General features: G+C 41.1%; 1 protein-coding gene across 1 annotated transcript in view; it reads left to right on the top strand.

The window, feature by feature from the left end:
• Positions 1-21,099, top strand: part of LOC126297488 (pyruvate dehydrogenase (acetyl-transferring) kinase, mitochondrial) — a 360,831-nt gene that overhangs the window by 246,518 nt on the left and 93,214 nt on the right. Inside the window, exon 3 of the mRNA XM_049988367.1 lies at positions 18,282-18,466. Coding sequence (XP_049844324.1) covers positions 18,282-18,466 — 185 coding nt within the window. The remainder of the gene's footprint in view (positions 1-18,281; positions 18,467-21,099) is intronic.

Raw genomic sequence — 21,099 nt, 5'->3', positions numbered from 1 at the left:
TTTCAATGTAATGTTATTCAGGTACTTCCATATACTTTGAATGAATAGGAATATTTTGTACGCAAAATAACGTATCATTATATTAAATGTCCCAATTTTCTGCTGTATAAACATAATTAGCATTTATTTTAGAAGCTAAAACTACACAATGGCTGGTAAGTTTTCTTGTGAATCCTTTCTTTTTGAGACTTAAATGTTAACCTATTCTCAAGAAAGTATACTTCATGACTGATTTATTATTTGCATATTTTCATCAAAAAGATGTGCGCGCGCGCACACACACACACACACACACACACACACACACACACACACACACACACGCGCGCGCGCGCGAAATAAAAACAAATGTTATATATTATTAATATGTTGAACCCAATGGGTGCATTCTTCTTAAAATATTGGTCGTCTTCGTGCTTTTGCAGAAGATTCAATGTAACTGAGACTGTGAAAGATTATTACATATGCATACAGCCTTTGTTTTTATTTGCAGCTGCTTGCAAATGCTTTTCTCTACCACTTAACACGCAAGTTAAAAATCGTCACAGTCTGTAGATTACTTTTCATTGTTATGATATTCTCTTTCACAGTCACCTTCTGTTGTTACTTCCTTACGACTTCTACAGTGTACACTATTGGAAACTTATGTAATATCCTTACCATAACTACTAATTTCAGTAAAATAAAAATGCATTAAAATTTTTTAGTAATAGTTATTAATATAGTATATTACTGCCTGCTATAGGATTTTTCTCATTTGTATATATTTCTTCTTTCTGTCAAACAGCTTCTACGTTCCTTTTGTATCATATATAGATTTTTTGATACTATGTTTGTAGTAAATATAGCGACTTCTTTAGAGAAACTGATTTAAAGGTTAGCTAGAAAATTAATCTGATGTATATATAGTTCAGAGTATCGTTCAGTACATAATAATGGTGACACCCAATTAGCATTTTCGAACTTAAGGTAGTTCTTCTACTTTTATAACTGTTTTCCACAATAATACGATTTACCGAGCTTAATTTTGCTGTGTGTTCTAAAATATAATTTCTGGCGGGAATAAACTATTTATTGTGTAATTTTGCTCTGTTTGAATCATATGTAGCCTAAATACGACTTAATAGATTGAAAAATGCCTCATAAATTACATAAAATATATTAGAACGTTCATAGTTTTGTTGTAACTATTGAGTAATAAATGCTTTTGCCATGGTACGATCGAAGAAATTAAGAACATAATTCCTATTCTGTTCTTTCCTCTTTGAATAGTAACATATTTAACTGATACTAAAATGTTTGTATTAAGTGTTCCTTTTACAGAAGGCAGTTCAAAATCCATATTTTGTCATAATGTAAGTGAAGTTACTTCAGTTATTCCAGCATAATTACTGAATATAAAGTGTTCACGTTAACGTCCTTAAATGACGCCATTTTCACTTTCAGCTGTAAGTCTTTTGTTGCACTATTGCAGTTTCACCTTTTGTGTCATTTTCGATCATAAGAATTGCAATCATATTATGGCAAAAAAGTAGATTTAAAAAAACTTATTTTAGGTCTGTGTCAGTCTAGCGCACGTCATTATAAATGACTGAATTATTAGAGGAATTGACAGATTAGTGACTGGAATCAAGGGAGTTGTGACAGTCGGGCGTGAAAGCGGTAACTGTTCTATTAAGCCAGCCGAATGGTTCCCGCCTAGTAAGTTAAGGCCCTGAAAATCGAAAGGACGTTAGCAAATTGTTGGAGAAGGCTTGCGAAGATAGCGGAAATTGCAGTGTTGTCACAAAATGATCGAGAAAAAATGTAATGGCCTGTTTGGTGTATGTGGAGTTAGAGGCGTTGCTACAAAGTGACAGCACATACAGTGAAAATATGGATTCAGGTAATAAAATTGAATTTGAGTACCTTGACGAAGATGCTTTGACTGCAGATATCCGAAAACGACAGAGGCTGCAGAGGCTTTAAGCGGGAACGGCAGACAGGGCGCGTGCCCTGGGCGATGCTTCCAGGGGAGCGCAATTTTATGACGGGCGAAAGAAACGAGGAGGCATAAAAGAAAAGAGGGCAGGGCGGAGGAGGAGAGGAATCACGACGAAATTACGATTGAACTTCCTTGAGCAGTTCAAGAAGACCCATCTTTTCCTGGTACGGGGACGTATGTTTCTTGATTTCAGTTAGTACGTTGAGCCATCATTATCTACATCTACACTCTGCAAATCACTGGGAAGTATATGAGAGAAAGTACCCCTCTCTGTACTTTTTATTAGGACCTCTTCCCCAGCGATACGGGTATAAAGCGCAGGAAGTGTGATAACATAAATGTCTGTCTAAGCGCTGTAATTAGTGTGACTTTGTTGTCACAGCCCCTACGGGATCGATACTTACGGGACTGTAGCATATTCCTAGACGCAGAATTTAATTTTTTCGTGTTTAAACTTTTCAATAGAGCACGTGAGCCAATGCAATAAAAGTGAAAAGAGTGATTTTGCGTTTGTTGTTTAGTTTGTTGCGGCTTTGCATTGACCGGCAATGAAACAATGAAAGAGGAATTGCATTATTATTTCAAGCAATGCGTCTTTGGATTGTGTATTGTTCCATTTTTGGGATTGTATCACACAAAAATAGTTATTGAAATGTTTTACTTTACTCCATTGTAAAGTCGTGTCGGTATCCGTAAACGAAGAGATAGGCTAAGTAGCGATGAGGATTATACTTAAATAACAAATGGGGGATACGAGCCATGGCGGTGGAAGGAGGAAGGGGGAGGGGGGAAGGGAGGGAAATCGAAGGTTGCCCTGGAAGGCAGCTAGCCTAGTTAAGCTACTAGCGGTTCGATGAAACTGCCTGATTTGCTCGGTATCGTTTCTCTTCAAATGTATGGTGCAAAATATGTGCCTTTCACAATAGCTCACAAAGGTCATGAGGAGGAGTTGAAAACAGGACTTCACTTCGTTGCAGGAGATGGTTTTCGCTGCTAAAGTGGCCTTGTTATTTCAGTGTTCCGGAGCATCCAAGTCGTGAGGATACAAATGAATTTAATGTTCCAAGAACGATAAAAAGTAAACAAAACCGACGAATTGGTCGCTCATAAAAAAAAGATAAAAAATTTGACGTAATAAGAAAGATGTATTTCAAGAAAGGGAAGTAAGGTTAGGGTTTGACGTCGTTTCAACAACGATGTTGGGAATTGTGCGAAAGCTCAGATTGGACAAGAATGTGCGTGGAAATCGTAGGTGTCCTTTACAGAAAAGACGTTCTGGTACTCATTCCAATCAGTTTACGGAACGTATGGGAAACAAACTCTGGACACGTGGACGGTGATTTGAACCCAAGCTCTCCGAAATGTGAGTCCTTTACTTTAACTGCTAGGCCATTTAATTTTGCCTTCTTGACTTTGTAGTTTTGACGTCCCCCGTTCTATATAACCTTTTCTGCTCTGTCTCCCTGTTATTCAGTGACAGGAAAAGAAGAAGAAGAAGAAGAAAAAGAAAAAAGAAAAAAAGTGGGAAGTGTCCCTCAGAATTTCTGTCTTTTAATGTCGAAACTGATCTACTGCAGAATCCTGATAGTGTCTGCGTTCCACATTCTATACCGAATGGATTACTAAGTCATCTGTCACCCTAAACGTTACTATCACATTTCACACGTGCTTTAAAATCCACTGCTCAAGGTGAACAAATGATATTTTTAATTAGAAAATATCCATCAGTAGCACATTGCCGCGTGCAGACTGGTGGGATATCTATGGACTGATGATGGTGGTGGTTGTCGATTCAGCAACAAAGTGATAAATTCGGATGAGCCAGACGAAACGTGATAGGAGTACCGACGATCAAGCTTTATATCAGCCATCCAGTAGATTACATTGTTAGCTAAAACAAATAACGTCTGATGTATGAAGAAAGAGATACCGGAAGAAATTGATTTTGTATCTATAACTGCCGTGACACTGGCAATTTACTCCAAATGTAGATGATAAAAAATGGTTCAAATGGCTCTGAGCACCATGGGACTTAACTTCTGAGGTCATCAGTCCCCTAGAACTTAGAACTACTTACACCTAACTAACCTAAGGACATCACACACATCCATGCCCGAGGCAGGATTCGAACCTGCGACCGTAGCTGTCGCGCGGTTCCAGACTGTAGCACCTTGAATCGCTCGGCCACTTCGGCCGGCTGTTGATGATAATTAAATTATCTACATCTGTACTCCCCAAGCTATTTGAGCGACCCATTCCTTGTTTCGTTAGCAAATGGTTCGTGAGAATAATGAGTGGTTTGATCTCTGATTTCTGATTTACTCGTTATGGCCATTTCGCGAGACGTACTTCGGAGTTGCCCGACTCTTCCTGGAACGTCAGTCCTCGGAATTTTTGCAATAAACCTATCTGTGGTGCACAGCGCCCCCTTTGTAGCGCCTACCTGTAACCTGATAAAGATCCCAGATTGATGTGCAGTACTCAAGAATCGAGCGAAGAAATATCTTATAAGGCAATCCTTTCGTGGAGGATTACACTATCGGTGAAAAGGTTTCGATCACCCACGATAAAAGCTATATACTTTATTTCAGTGTACATACACATCGTACAAACTAGTAGATCAACGCAATAAATATTTTCTCTCTCCATCATTAAGTATGGTTTTGATTTTAAAAGTTACCACTCTTTGCCCTCAGAACAACTGCACAAGCTCTTGGCATTATGTGAGATAAGATTTAGTAGTGTGTTTTTGTCCTTCGTTCCAACATGCACCTAAATTATTCCATAGACCATCATTACACGACCTTAGTTTTGTGACCTCCCAGACGAGTTCATCCCACAAGAGTTCAATGGGATTTAAGTGAGGTGACTGGCTTGGCCAAATCATATTCTTCAGTTCCCCACACATCTTTTCTATTCATGCAACCTCTGCACTGTTTAGAGGCATGTTTGGAATCACTGTCCTGCTGCAGAACAGGCCCACGACCAATAAATCTCATGGCAGATGGAACAGCATTGTTGATCAGTATGCCGTGATATCTGGAACGCCGGCCGGGGTGGCCTAGCGGTTCTAGGCGCTACAGTCTGGAACTGAGTGACCGTTACGGTCGCAGGTTCGAATCCTGCCTCGGGCATGGATGTGTGTGGTGTCCTTAGGTTAGTTAGGTTTAAGTAGTTCTAAGTACTAGGGGCTGATGACCTCAGAAGTTAAGTCCTATAGTGCTCAGAGCCATTTGAACCATATCTGGGACGGCATTGTTGATAATTATGCCGTGATATCTTTCTTAATCTTCCATTAATCCACACCATATAACCGGCCTGCAAAACATCCCCACACCATATGGGACCCTTCACCATTGGGTCACACTCTGACTCTTCATACGTTACCCACGAAGTCGACGAAAAGACACTAGACTATGACTTCCAAATACTTCACACTTAGATTCTTCCATGTATAACACCTTGGACCATTGCTGCACGATCCAGTTTTTATGTTGCTGTGCCCATTGCAATATTTTCACATTATTTGATTTGCGTAATAAAGGACTTTGGCTGCTATGTATCCGCTTAAACCTTGTCCACAGAGACAGCGTTGTACTTTGAGACAGAGACTGGAGCTTCTCTCATATTATTTCCTTCCTCGCGAATTTCAGGTGCAGTATGAGCCCTCTGATGTTTGCGCTGTACACATATAAACTGATCTCCCCCGTACGATGATACTCGGGGTCTTCCAGATCGCGAAACGCTTGCATTGGCACCAATTTTCTTGAACGACTGCAATGTATACACCACTGTAGATTGGGCTACGACAACTTTTGTTGCAATAGTAGTACTGGAATTGCCGTCCTGATGCAGAGCTACAATTACATCACTTTTTCCATTCCAGTACCTGCTTCCAAATGGTTCAAATGGCTCTAAGTACTATGGGACTCGACATCTGACGTCATCAGTTCCCTATACTTAGGACTACTTAAATCTAACTAACCTAAGGACATCACGCACATCCTTGCCCGAGGCAAGATTCGAACCTGCGACCGTAGCAGCAGCGCAGTTCGGGATTCAAGAGCCTAGAACCGCTCGGTCACAGCGACAGGCTACCTGCTTCCTTCACATCGTGAGATAATATGGTGTGGACCTGATCAGGTGTACAAACACAATGCTAGATGTACACAGTGTGCAGTAAATTACTGCTACACAGACAGTTCAAGGAATGGGAAAAGTCTTAGGTAAAAGGTACGTCAGTGTTATTGTAAATACTCATCACCGTCACTATCTGTGAACAACCAGTCAAGTACACAAGAGAGGCGCTTAGTCTTTATATGTTGATACTTGTTTTGTTATCATAACTGGAATATGATAGAATACTGAAAACGAAATCCCTGTTTTAACCACAAATTCATTGTTGTGATAGGTAATCAAAAACTTTTGACTATTAGATTTCCTCAAAAGTCTCCCAGTGAATCTCAGCCTGCCATCTACCTTTTCTAAAATTTCTTTCATGTAGTCATTCCACTTTAGGTCGCCCCCAATGGTTGCTCCTAGTGTTTTACGGTAGTTATTGTTTCCAGGGAATTGCTGCGATTTCTGCAGCCGTACAGTAATGGCTCTCTGTGTCTGTACCCACAGTACGTCAGTTAGTTACGTAAAAATCCAGACAGCAGTCCCTGTACCAGTCCTCGATCCTCTGCAGGTCTTGCTGCATTTCGCTGCAGTCTTCCTACTGACAACTGCATAGCTTCACAGAGTCTCCACCGCTATCCGCCACGTCATTAATATTGTTGTTGTGGTGGTCTTTAGTCCGAAGACTGGTTTAATGCAGCTCTCCATGCGACTCTATACTGTGCAAGCCTCCTCATCTGCGAATAACAGCTGCAACCTACACTCTTTTGAATCTGCTTAGTGTATTCGTCTCTTGGTTTCCCTCTATAATTGTTGCTACCCACCAAACTTCCCTCCAGTACTAAATTGGTGATCCCTTGATACCTCAGAATATGTCTGATCAACCTATCCCTTCATCTAGTCTCTTCTTGTTTAAACTATTTATCGTCTATGTTTCATATCCACACATGGCTACATTTCATATAAGTACTTACAGAAAATACCACCAGTCTCTTAAATATATATTCGATGTTAACAAACGACTCGTTCCTGGCTATTGCCAGTCTACATTCTACAGGGTGTTACAAAAAGATACGACCAAACTTTCAGGAAACATTCCTCACACACAAAGAAAGAAAATATGTTATGTGGACATGTGTTCGGAAACGCTTACTTTCCATGTTAGAGCTCATGTTATTACTTCTTTTCAAATCACATTAATCGTGGAATGGAAACAAAGCAACAGAACGTACCAGCGTGACTTCAAACACTTTGTTACAGGAAATGTTCAAAATGTCGTCCGTTAGCGAGGATACATGCATCCACCCTCCATCGCATGGAATCCCTGATGCGCTGATGCAGCCCTGGAGAATGGCGTATTGTATCACAGCCGTCCACAATGCGAGTACGAAGAGTCTCTACATTTGGTACCGGGGTTGCGTAGACAAGAGCTTTCAAATGCCCCCATAAAAAGTAAAGAGGGTTGAGGTCAGGAGAGCGTCGAGGCCATGGAATTAGTCCGCCTCTACCCATCCATCGGTCACCGAATCTGTTGTTGAGAAGCGTACGAACACTTCGACTGAAATGTGCAGGAGCTCCATCGTGCATGAACCACATGTTGTCGTACTTGTAAAGGAACATGTTCTAGCAGCACAGGTAGAGTATCCCGTGTGAAATCATGATAACATGCTCCATTGAATGTAGGTGGAAGAACATGGGGCCCAATCAAGACATCACCAACAATGCCTGCCCAAACGTTCACAGAAAATCTGTGTTGATGACGTGATTGCTCAATTGCGTGCGGATTCTCGTCAGCTCACACATATTGATTGTGAAAATTTACAATTTGATATCGTTGGAATGAAGCCTCATTCGTAAAGAGAACATTTGCACTGAAATGATGATTGACACATTGTTGGATGAACCATTCGCAGAAGTGTACCGGGGAGGCCAATCAGCTGCTGATAGTGCCTGCACACGCTGTACATGGTACGGAAACAACTGGTTCTGCAGTAGCACTTTCCATACAATGACATGGTCAACGTTACCTTGTACAGCAGCAACTTCTCTGACGCTGACGTTAGGGTTATCGTCAACTGCACGAAGAGTCGCCTCGTCCATTGCAGGTGTCCTCGTCGTTCTAGGTCTTCCCCAGTCGCGAGTCATAGGCTGGAATGTTCCGTGCTCCCTAAGACGCCGATCAATTGCTTCGAACGTCTTCCTGTCGGGACACCTTCGTTCTGGAATTCTGTCTCGATACAAACGTACCGCGCCACGGCTATTGCCCCGTGCTAATCCATACATCAAATGGGCATCTGCCAACTTCGCATTTGTAAACATTACACTGACTGCAGAACCGCGTTCGTGATGACCACTAACCTGTTGATGTTACGTACTGATGTGCTTGATGCTAGTACTGTAGAGCAATGAGTCGCATGTCAACACAAAGCACCGAAGTCAACATTACCTTTCTTCAATTGGGCCAACTGGCGGTGAATCGAGGAAGTACAGTACATACTGACGAAACTAAAATGAGCTCTAACATGGAAATTAAGTGTTTCAGGACACATGTCCACATAACATCTTTTCTTTAGTTGTGTGTGAGTCATGTTTCCTGAACGTTTGGCCGTACCATTTTGTAACACCCTGTATATCCCCTTTACTTCAGTCGTCATCAGATATTTTGCATCCCAAATAGCAAAACTCATCTACTATTCATCACTTGATTTAATTCGACTATATTCCATTATCCTGGTTTTGTTTTTCCGTGCGGTCTAAGGCGCCTTGTCACGGATCGCGCGGCTTCCACCCATCGGAGGTTCGAGTCCTCTCTCGGGCACGGGTGTGTGTATTGTCCCTAGCGTAAGTTTAAGTTCGATTAAGTAGTGAGTAAGCCTAGGGACCGATGACCTCTGCAGTTTGGTTCCATAGTCCTTACAACAAATTTCCAAATTCGTTTTGCTGTTGTTGTAGTACATCTTCTAACCTCCTTTCAAGACCCTGTCCATTCCGTTCAATTGCTCTTCCAAGTCCTTTGCTGTCGCTGAGAGTATTAGTGTCATAGGCGAACTTCAAAGTTTTTATTTCTTCTCCCTGAACTTTAATTCCTACTTTAAATTTTTCTTTGGTTTCCTTTACTGCTTGCGCCATGTACAGAGTGAATAACATAGGCGATAGGCTACAAAGCTGTCTCGCTTCCTTCTCAACCACTGCTTCCCTTGCATGCCCTTCGAGTCTTACAACTACCACCTTGTTTCTGTACAAATTGTAAACAGCCTTTCTCTCCCTGTAATTAGCCCCTGCTAGCTTCAGAATTTCAGAGACAGTATTTCAGTCAGCATTGTCAAAAGCTTGTACAAATTCTTTAAACGTAGGTTTGCCTGTACTTGACCTATCTCCTTTTAGTAGGGTTGGTATTACTCGCGTGTTCCTACATTTCTCCAGAATCCAAACTGAAAGAATTCGTGTTAATATTTTGCAACCACGACGTATTAAAATGAGAGTTAGGTAACATTCGCACCTGCCAGCACCTGCTTTCTTTGGAACTGGAATTACTATATTCTTCATGATATCTGAGGGTATTTCGCCTGTCTCATATATCTGGCAAACCAGATTGGAGTTTTGTCGTGGTTGTCTCTCCCAAGGCTATCAGTAGTTCCAACGGAGTGTCATCTACTCCAGGGGCCTTGTTGCGACTTACCTCTTTCAGTGCTCTGTCAAATTCTTCTCACAGTATCGTTTCTCCCGTCTCAGCCTCCTCTGTGTCCTATTCCATTTCTATAACACTGTCCACATGTTCATCTCCCTTGTATAGACCCTCTATATACTCCTTCCACCTTTCCATTCTCTGCTTAGGAATGGTTTTCCATATAAACTGTAAACAGTGACGGCTCTATAATACTCCCTGGTAGCGGTCCTGTAACTACATTTACATCTGTCGACTTTGTTCCTTTAAGAAGGACGTGCTCTACATCTCTGTTCCGCTAGCCACTTACGGTGTGATGGGGGGGGGGGGGGGGGTACTTGGTATGCCAGTTATACTTCCCTCTGTTCTTCAGCCAGTTGCGAATGGCTCGCTGTGAAGCCTCTGCCTGGGTTCGAATGTGTCTAATTTATCTCCGTGGTCTTTTCACGCGATATACATAGAAGGGTGCAATAGCCTGGGTGACTCTTCTAGGAACTTACGGTCTTGGAACTTTAACAGTAACACAGAGATGCATAACGCCTCTCTTGCAACATTTGCCGCTGAGGTTGGTCGAGCATCCTCGTGGAGCTTTCGCGTACTAAGTGAATCTGTAACAAAACGTGATGCTGTTCTTTGGATCTTATCGATTCCCTCTATCATTCCTATCTGATGCGGATCCCAGACTGACGGACAATATTCAAGTATTGGTCGAACGAGTGTTTTATAAGCTACTTCGTTTGTTGTTGGACTACATTCCCCGATGTTCCTTTCAATGAATCTGTCTGGCATCTGCTTTACCTACGATTAATTTTATGTTTTCGTTCCACTTCTAATCGCGCACTCCGAGATATTTTATGGTGGTTACTGCCTTCAGTGATTTTCTGCAATCGTGTAATCAGAGAACAAAGGGTCTTCCTGTGTCTATACACGCAATACGCTACATTTGTTTACGTTGAGGATCAGTTGCCACTTCCCGCACCAAGCGTCGATCCACTGAATTTCGCTACAATTTTCTAGCGCTGCGACTTCTCCATATACAACAGTCTCGTCCGCATAAAGCACCATGGAATTTCCGACGTTGTCTACTACGGAAAAGTAATTGCCCTACAACGCTCCCTTGGGGTACGTCTGAAACTTCTCTCCACTGAGAATGAAATGCTGCGTTCTACTTGCTAGAAACTCTTCAGTCACGCAGTTGGTCTGATATCCCTTTCGCTCGTATTATGTTCATTAGGTGGTAGTGCGAAACTGCATCGAACGCCTTCTAGATGTCACGGAACACGGCATCTATCAGGGCGCCTGTATCTACTGCTTTCTGGGTCTCGTGGTCGAACAGAGCTAGCTGCGTTTCACACTATAGTTGTTTTCAGAACCCGAGTTTCCAAAGAGATTTTCGGACTCCAGAAATGTCATAATGCACGAGCATAAAACGTGTCCCGAAATTCTACGACACACCACAGGACTTCAGTTTTGTGCATCTGTTCAACGACCCTTCTTGGAAACTGGAATTACCTATGCTTTTTTCCAATAATCAGGAAAACTGTGCTCCTCCAGAGGCGTCCAGTGCACTGCTGCCAGAAGAGAGAGACGTATTTCAACTATTCTACGTAGGATTTTTGTTTTGTTTTGTATCCCATTCGGTCAATAGGACTCTGTGGAGCGGTTTCAGTTGCTTTTTTATCCCATGATTACCTGTTTCGATATAAACCATTTTGTCGTCCGTGCCGCGATTTAAAGGGGATACTATAGTGCCGTCTTCCTCTGTGAAATAATTTTGGAAAAGTTTAGTATTTCGCTCTTCTGTGTCATCCTCGGTTTCAGTGCTGTTGTGGTGTTGAGTTCTGTCTGCAAGGAGTCGTAATACCAACCACATACATGGTGAGCTATTCGGTAAGTTCGTATTTTGCTCACTGGACGATACTACGGAGCTGTATCTAATGCGCTCCTGAAGTCAAAGAACACAGCATCAACTTTGGTGCCGTTACCTATTGTGTGCTCGAAGATCATATGGACCAGCGATCTTTGACTGTAGTATTAGCGAATCGCCTCTGAGATAGATCATGTCATGTAAATGGATAGATGGAAGGTGTAAAAGAAAACATTCAGGCGACGTAATACAAACTGTTATGTTCAGCGAAGTGAGACGTTTCGGTTTAGTTATGCTGGAAAACAGCAACTACTCTGCAGAAGTGAGTGGTTGCAGAATGTATCTAAGACCTATCCTCGAGTGAAGTACAAATCAAATACTCGTTGTCAGCTCTTGTTCAGAATACAGCTACTAACTAATTCCCCTGCTACAAAATTTAAGAAACGAGTCTACATAAAAATAGTCGTCGCTGCTTGTGTCCATAGAACTCAGTCTGCTGGAATAAAGTTAATGCTGGAGTCAGTTATGTTGCTGTAGCTGCAGCCACTAACAGTGATAGTAGCAATAATAGTAGTAACAATGGTGATGATAATGACAACGCTTGTGGCAGAAATAAAAAGAATTTACAGGTGTAAAAGATAGACGTTTTGTGATATAGCTATTTCTGGGGAGAGGAAAGTTAAGGAGAGAACACCATTTTTAAGAATAATGGGAAAAGGGGAAGATCTGATTGGGAAGAAGAATGTAAAAGGGCAATGGGTGTGTAAAGGGACAATGGTAATCCTTATTGTTGCTTTACTAAATGTCATTAACCGAGATCTGAAGCTGGAGATGTTATTCATTTCTCTAACATAATGCGGGAGGTTGTTTCAGAGTGCGGCTCCTGCTACTGAGAAGGACTTCGAGAAAGTGGCTGAATGATGAAGTGGGGCAGAGAGGATTTTGCTCTGATGGGTATGGTTGTTTCTGCCAAGTTGTTCAGATAAGAGCGCTAAGGTAGAGTAGAGATACCGTGCTCTCAAAGGAAAACTCGGGGACTAGAGTGGTTCCATTCGAATACGTGGTTTTGACGTTTAACAAAGGATAATTCCCGATTTCCAGGACATGCATTGAGAGAGAATCCTGATAAAATTCTGCTTTCTTGGAAAGAAAGCTCCTACGCTCCTTTCTAAATGCTACAGTAGCGCTTTCTTTCTTTCATTCGTTCATACATTTAACCTCACTCTGTCAGGTTCTCAGGTTCACTACATTTTTAAGCTGACATATCCATCAACAAAACAATTTATTGAAAACAAGCCGGATATGTGTGTTGCAATGTGTACGCAAAATGGGCGCAATAAAGTGAGATGCGTGCTAACGGTGGTGATCAGCAAAATTAGCATTGCATGCCTATAACGCATCTGTTAAACATAGCCCCGAAACACAATGCTCAACAAAAGAAATAGACATCACTTAACGGCTGCAGTTCCCTTGTGGCACGCGCAAGAATCAGCGTCGAATTTCCAGTTCGTTTTCAATTCCAATTCTATGTACCGAAAGTAATCAAAAAGATATGTAAATGCCGAATAAATGACGTTTTTCGATATGTTGTGCGTCATGCACATACTGGCATTGCGAACAGTTCCACTGGTAAAGAGAAGTACTCTGAAATACCTGTGGCACTCTCTTCTAGAATTAGTCTCACCACTAATGACTACGGGGTGGATAAACAAGAATTTAACGTGCAATGCGTAATGTATCCCAAATGTAAAATATGCGCAACATTTCATCAACGACACTGCACATTTGTCTCAGAGAGCTTATATGAAAATTAGTTTTATTATCAAACTGCTGTGCAAGAAGGCATAGTGCTTCGATTTTAATAAACTTCAGCAATGTACCTGTACTTGGTTTGCTCCCAATACGTTTGAATAATTGTTTGTTGTTGTTGTGGTCTTCAGTCCTGAGACTGGTTTGATGCAGCTCTCCATGCTACTCTATCCGGTGCAAGCTTCATCATCTCCCAGTACCTACTGCAACCTATATCCTCCTGAATCTGCTTAGTGTATTCATCTCTTGGTCTCCCTCTAGGGTGATCTCTTGATGCCTCAGAACATTTCCTACCAACCGATCCCTTCTTCTAATCAAGTTGTGCCACAAACTTCTCTTTTCCCCAATCCTATTCAATACTTCCTCATTAGTTACTTGTTCTACCCATCTAATCTTCAGCATTCTTAGCAGCACCACATTTTGAAAGCTTCTATTCTCTTCTTGTCCAAACTATTTATCGTCCATGTTTCACTTCCATACATGGCTACACACCATACAAATACTTTCAGAAACGACTTCCTGACATTTAAATCTATACTCGATCTTAACAAATTTCTCTTCTTCAGAAATGCTTTCCTTGCCATTGCCAGTCTACATTTTATATCCTGTCTACTTCGACCATCATCAGTTATTTTGCTCCCCAAATAGCAAAACTCCTTTACTACTTTAAGAGTCTCATTTCCTAATCTAATTCCCTCAGCATCACCCGACTTAGACTACACTCCATTATTCTCGTTTTGCTTTTTTTGATGTTCATCTTATATCCTCCTATCAAGACACTATCCATTCCGTTCAACTGCTCTCCCAAGTCCTTTGCTGTCTCTGACAGAATTACAATGTCATTGGCAAACCTCAAAGATTTTATTTCTTCTCCATGGATTTTAATACTTACTCCGAATTTTTCTTTTGTTTCCTTCACTGCTTGCTCAATATACAGATTGAATAACATCGGGGAGAGGCTACAACCCTGTCTCACTCCCTTCCCAACCACTGCTTCCCTTTCATGCCTCTCGACTCTTATAACTGCCATATGGTTACTGTACAAACTGTAGATAGCCTTTCGTTCCCTGTATTTTACCCCTGCCACCTTCAGAATTTGAAAGAGAGTATTCCAGTCAACATTGTCAGAAGCTATCTCTGAGCCTACAAATGCTAGATACGTAGGTTTGCCTTTCCTTAATCTAGCTTCTAAGATGAGTCGTAGTGTCATTATTGCCCCACGTGTTCCGATATTTCTACGGAATCCAAACTGATCTTCCCCAAGGTCGAATTCTACTAGTTTTTCCATTCGTCTGTAAAGAATTCGCGGTAGTATTTCCCAGCTGTGACTTATTAAACTGATAGTTTGGTAATTTCACATCTGTCAACACCTGCTTTCTTTGGGATTGGAATTATTACATTCTTCTTGAAGTCTGAGGGAATTTCGCCTATCTCATACATGTTGCTCACTAGATGGTAGAGATTTGTCAGGACTTGCTCTCCCAAGGCTGTCAGTAGTTCTAATGGAATTTTGTCTACTCCCAGGGGCCTTGTTTCGACTTAGGTCTTTCAGTGCTCTGTTAAACTCTTCGCGCAGTATCATATCTCCCATTTCATCTTCATCTACCTCCTCTTCCATTTCCATAATATTGTCCTCAAGAACATCGCCCCTGTATAGACACTCTATATACTCCTTCCACCTTTCCCTTCTTTGCTTAGAACTGGGTTTCCATCTGAGCTCTTGATATTCATACACGTGGTTCTCTTCTCTCCAAAGGTCTCTTTAATTTTCCTGTAGGCAGTATCTATCTTACCCCTAGTGAGATAAGCCTCTACATCCTTACTTTTGTCCTCTAGCCATGTCTGCTTGGCCATTTTGCACTTCCTGTCGATCTCGTTTTTGAGACGTTTGTATTCCTTTTTGCCTGCTTCATTTACTGCATTTTTATATTTACTCCTTTCATCAATTAAATTCAATATTTCTTCTGTTATCCAAGGATTTCTACTAGCCCTCGTCTTTTTACCTACTTGATCCTCGGCTACCTTCACTACTTCATCCCTCAAAGCTACCCATTCTTCTTCTATTGTATTTATTTCCCCCATTCCTGTCAACTGTTCTCTCATGCTTTCCTTGAAACTCTGTACAACCTCTGGTTTTGCCAGTTTATCCAGGTCCCATCTCTTTAAATTCCCACCTTTTTGTAGTTGCTTCAGTTTTAATCTACAGTTCATAACCAACAGATTGTGGTCAGAGTCCACTTCTGCCCCTGGAAATGTCTTACAATTTAAAACCTGGTTCCTAAATCTGGGTCTTACCATTATATAATCTATCTGAGACCTGTCAGTATCTCCAGGCTTCTTCCATGCATACAACGTTTGAATAATAAAGCGAAATATCTACACAATTACTCAAACAAAACAGGCTTCTCATTAACTTACGATCTATTCAGAATTTTACGCGCAATACAAAACTACATGTCGAACGTTGCAGATTTTAAAAAAAAGTCAGTATCATAACGATATTACCTCTTACACCAACAAAATGAAAGAATTCGTCAGTAAACCCTGTATTATTGTTGCATCAATACACACACACACATTTTTCTTACAGTATTCTCATAAATTGTCTTCAGCCAAAGTGAGCTGTAATTACGGTGAGGAAATGCCAAAATAGCAACCGTAGATAATTCTGTTTGTCTCGCCTCTAGCGACGTATACAAAGACAGCGGCGCTGCCATCTAGCGTAATACGGTCGCATTATAACTGCATTTATCAGTCTGTTGGATACCTCATAGCCATTGCTGTGACACCACCGTCTCGTTCACCACTTTGCCGTTTGGTGTTCATGAAGTCAGGAAAGAACAGATTAGCTGTTAGTATATGCTAATATACAGGTATCATTATACCCTACCTTCTGACCATGTTAAATTCATGGATTTTCTATCAGCGTTCTATTATTCTCATGCAGTACCGTAAGATATTTTCTAAGGGCATATAGGATAGATATATTACTCACTGGAAATTCAAAAAGGCTTCAGTCTACATACCAATCGCTCTTTCTTTTTGTCATATGTTGATTTCCATAACAGACTTTCGCTTTACATTCGATGTTCTATAATTTTCGTGAACATCAACGTCTAGATATGCACCCCAAAAAATGCTATGAATTGTTGTAAAGAAATGCGTTCTTTGATTGTCCCAAAGTTTCAAGTCGTTGTTCCATTAGACCAATTGTTCCTTGCTGAGTTAGGTCTTCTGTCAAAAGTGTCTGATTAGCATATTTCGGAATTCGTCTGTAGGATGGTTGACGAATGTTTAGGTGGACACCCTTCCTTGCTAGTCACCTGTCAGCGTCATCTTGTTTATTTTTCACTAAACTAATAAGTACATTAAACGTAGGGGAAGGCGGGGCAAGATGGAGAAGCTAACTTTAAACTCTTACAAAAGGGACAAAAATAAACAAGTAGGTTTGATTATCATTTGTTTACTTAACCATTGAATTACAATAGCATGCAAAGAAACCTGCAAACCTGTTACATTTAGTTAGAAATATCTCGATTTGAAATACAAACTACCAATTCCCCGTCTTGCCCCCATATGCCTGGTAAGATGGGGTACTAGCATGAATTCGTCTCTAAAGCTTAAATAAGGACTGGAATAACGAAATCACGTGACGATAAGGTTTCGAAACATGGTTCTGCGAATTGTAGAATCAGATATTACGTTTTATTTAGGCCTCTTACATTCACATAGTACACAAGTGTGGATAGCCTCGTCATCATCACTTTCTGTCCCTACACTAGTGTCATTGACACCCCGACGCTGAAACACAGATTTCTGTGGCACGTTGAACTGTCGAGCAGCCCTGAAAGAACCCATATGACCTTCTATAACAGCATTTACAGCGCCTTCCATTGACACCAATAACCAATCTTGCCTAGACGTTTGTCGCCGATACTCGCGAACCATGTGGAACGTACTATTGAGTCAGTTCATTTCTGGTAATCTATATTATATAGTAAATACCATATTTACAATAGTCAGTCGTTAAAGCATAGCAAGAATACTGACTTTGCACGGTTTGTGTATTTTTATTCACCATATAGCCTAAGGCATATTTTGTAATTAATTAGGAAACGTTGGAATAAAGAAGACCATTCTATTTACAATTGTATTCAACGTATAATGTACGTGTTCAAAACCTGCAGCGAGACGATAAGAACGTAATGGTTGGACAAATAGTATGACCAAGACGGGGAAGCTCCCCATCTTGCCCCACCCCGTCTTGCCCCCCTACTATGCTGTCAGGTTGTGTTACGAACACTATGTAGTGAACATTGACTACTGACACAGCAGTTTACTGTTAATAAGACGTACTATTCAGTGCTATATATACAGTCGGGACAAATGTTCACGAAACACATGTTTTAGGACCTCGAAAGGTGTAAAACATTGCAAATCAGTATAACAATTGTACGTACCTTGCAAAGCTCATATAAACCGCCGCTAAACTAAGGTTCAGCAATGTCAACACACTGGGACCTGTGTCCTGATAATGTTGACGTAGTTATCCACAGATGGCAATACTCTAACTGTAGCTTATAGCCCTTCTCCGTCTTACCCCACCTCCCCGTCTTGCCCCGCCTATATATTTACCGAAAACATAACTTCTGTGAGCAGACTAAAAACTAACGTTAATTCATGTATAAACTGCTATTAATGATAGTTTAGAATCTACTCGGGCAACGCATGTTACAGCCGGAAGAGTAGCTCAGAAGTGTCCTAGTAACTTTGTGTGGCTCGGTTTCAGCAGGCGGATTTGTGTTATACTTACAGATCGAGGTTGCATTCTTTTGTAGGTTCTGCCAGGCGCTGATCAAGATTCGAAATAGACATACGGACGTGGTCCAGACGATGGCACAAGGGGTCCTTGAGCTGAAGGAGTCGCACGCGGTGGACCAGGCAACGGAGAACAGCATCCAGTACTTCTTGGACAGGTTCTACATGTCCAGGATCAGCATCCGAATGCTCATAAACCAGCACAGTGAGTCTTCGCATGAAACCTTTCTTTTGTGGTGTGGCCCATTTCTTCTCTGGCAGCTGTAACCGGACGGATTCACATCGACGTCTTCCGTTTCACTTCAGCACTCGTGTCGGAAGACACGCGTGTCTTTCCTTAAATCCTACTAACCAGTAAGCTAACCATGTTTGCCTGTACATTTAATGCTGCGTCTAATATTCGTTGTTTCCCTTAAATTCATTTTCTGCGTATCTCCTCATAAACTAGATACGTATCGTCATCAGGTCCTCCTTTAGTGCCATAAGAAATGTGTTGTATCTTTGCATTATCAGTCTTCGCGTAGTCTGCTCAGTAGCACGCCCACTATCTTGTGTCTCAGTTTAGAACATAACACATCCGTGCACTTTCTGCTCTATAATGAAACCCCACGCTATTATTTACCGTAATCAAATCTCGCACACAGGAATTTCACTCGAGAACGGGTCGATTCCAGTTTCCACATGTCCTTGCCACAGTTGTGCTGTGCTCTTCGTAGAACGTTTCCTCTAAAGCATGCTACGCAGACGTAGCAGATTTGAATGTGGTCAGCTTCCGTTCATTTCTTAAATTTCTCGTTGATCAGATGCTCTTCACCCCTGACACTTCTTCATACGATCGTCTTGCACCTCACAGGAAGATTCGAATGACTGTGTGTCTGGCATTACAGAAATATAATGGAGATTTTCCGGGAAAATTATTCTAGTCGGTTAGTAGATAGATAGTGTCAGCACTTGTTGGGCTAATTGTCAGCCTTAATGTCTTACTATTAAGGAATCGCCACAACTGATGTTCAGAGGGATTTCAAGAGGACGGTAACCCTAATCAGATGTCAGGCTGTGGACACTCTGTGTTGGATGATTAATAATTGGCAATTTTTTTCATCTACAGAGATACTGAAGCTACTGTAGAACAAAACGGGCGAACTACTTTTTAATGGCTTCAGTGGCCCTCGAAAAGATCTGTACGGTGGTACAAAGCTTGGTAATAGCTGGACTGAAATAATTCCCAAAAAAAATGCCCGCAATATTGCGATAAAGTCAAAGAAGAATCCTGCTACAGCGTAGTTTACATAAATTGCCACGTAAACAAAGCAAAACTACTCTGTGATGGCCAACTTGCGCCTCACATGTAACTCATTACCTGGCTGTTTTGAGCAAACATTTCTCCGCAAACATTAACACGGTTTTTCTTTTTCCAAGAAATGTAGAAAAAAAAATGGTTCAAATGGCTCTGAGCACTATGGGACTCAACTGCTGTGGTCATCAGTCCCCTAGAACTTAGAACTACTTAAACCTAACTAACCTAAGGACACCACACACATCCATGCCCGAGGCAGGATTCGAACCTGCGACCGTAGCTGTCGCACGGTTCCGGACTGCGCGCCTAGAACCGCGAGACCACCGTGGCCGGCAGAAATGTAGAATGCCATTTATAAATGCTCGTGACATCATTAAGAAAAGCAACAGTTTCTCCAATAAATGCGTCCATATAGCTTAGATTATTAGACGTGGAGAGAACTCGTCCGGCTTTGCGCACTTTCATTTTTCCTTAGTTTCAATATTTCCAGAAGCTCATTACATATTACAGGTGTCTGTATTAAGTGGAACACGGAATACGTATAAATCCGCAAAACATTCAAGTTTTTCCCCATTATACTTTTACGAACTTCCAGAATGCTGGAATAATTGTAGGTCGGCAACTTCTGTTAATCAGTACAACTAAAAACCAGCCAAAGTTGCGAATTTCACTTTTTTGTATTTACTCGATGATCTGTATGCGCCGTACTGTTTATTTGCACTTTCATAATACCTAATATTTTTGACATGGTTTTTGCATTTTCGGAAATACCATTATGACCATCGGTTACGATGATTTGAAAATGGGTCTCGTTCTGAAACTAGTCATTGATTAAATAAAAACAGTGAAATTGGCATCTTTAGCTGGTTTTTCTTTGTACACATTATACTTTTGTCTGGGGATTACTATAGAAAGTATAGAATGTGTAAATTTTTATTTCAGATTTATGATGAAAACTGGAAAAAGGGAACCAACCGTTTCCACATCACGCACAATCCCTCTAACGGGCTATTGGGAGCGCTACACCCATTAAAATGTTTTCGTGTGTCAGCAAACTATCTCAACACTCAATTCCGTGGACAAGTGGCGATGTGCACAAAAGCAGCTATAAAACACTGTTCTCAGGGGGAAGCTGTAAAAAACATAGCACACATTCTTAGACTGCGTGTTTTATCTAGTTCAAGAAGAGTAAAGACGCTTTTCCATGTAAGTTCAATAAAGTTCAAAACAGTACGTGCTATGTTTATACTGGGAACCGAGAATTTCAGTACGAGTTCACCTGTACTGCTTCAGTTATGAAAGTCATTCTGAACTGGTATACGTACACTAAGTGCTGTTTTCTGACACACACTCTCGTTCCAAAAACTGATTAACACTAGTAAGAATATTAAAGGTATTTGTGAGTGCGTATACTAATTATAGCCATATTAGGATCAGTGCTGAATGGGAAAAAACTGTATGCAAATAACACCTATCTTCTTTTTTTAATATTCGCAAATTGTACTGCATGCTTGGAACGCTATTACGAGTCTGTCGTGGGG

The sequence above is a fragment of the Schistocerca gregaria genome, chromosome X (genome assembly GCF_023897955.1).
Source record: "Schistocerca gregaria isolate iqSchGreg1 chromosome X, iqSchGreg1.2, whole genome shotgun sequence".
In the NCBI taxonomy this organism is placed as follows: domain Eukaryota; kingdom Metazoa; phylum Arthropoda; class Insecta; order Orthoptera; family Acrididae; genus Schistocerca; species Schistocerca gregaria.
The sequence above is the reverse complement of the archived record's forward strand: the minus strand, read 5'-3'. Positions and strand labels throughout refer to the sequence as shown.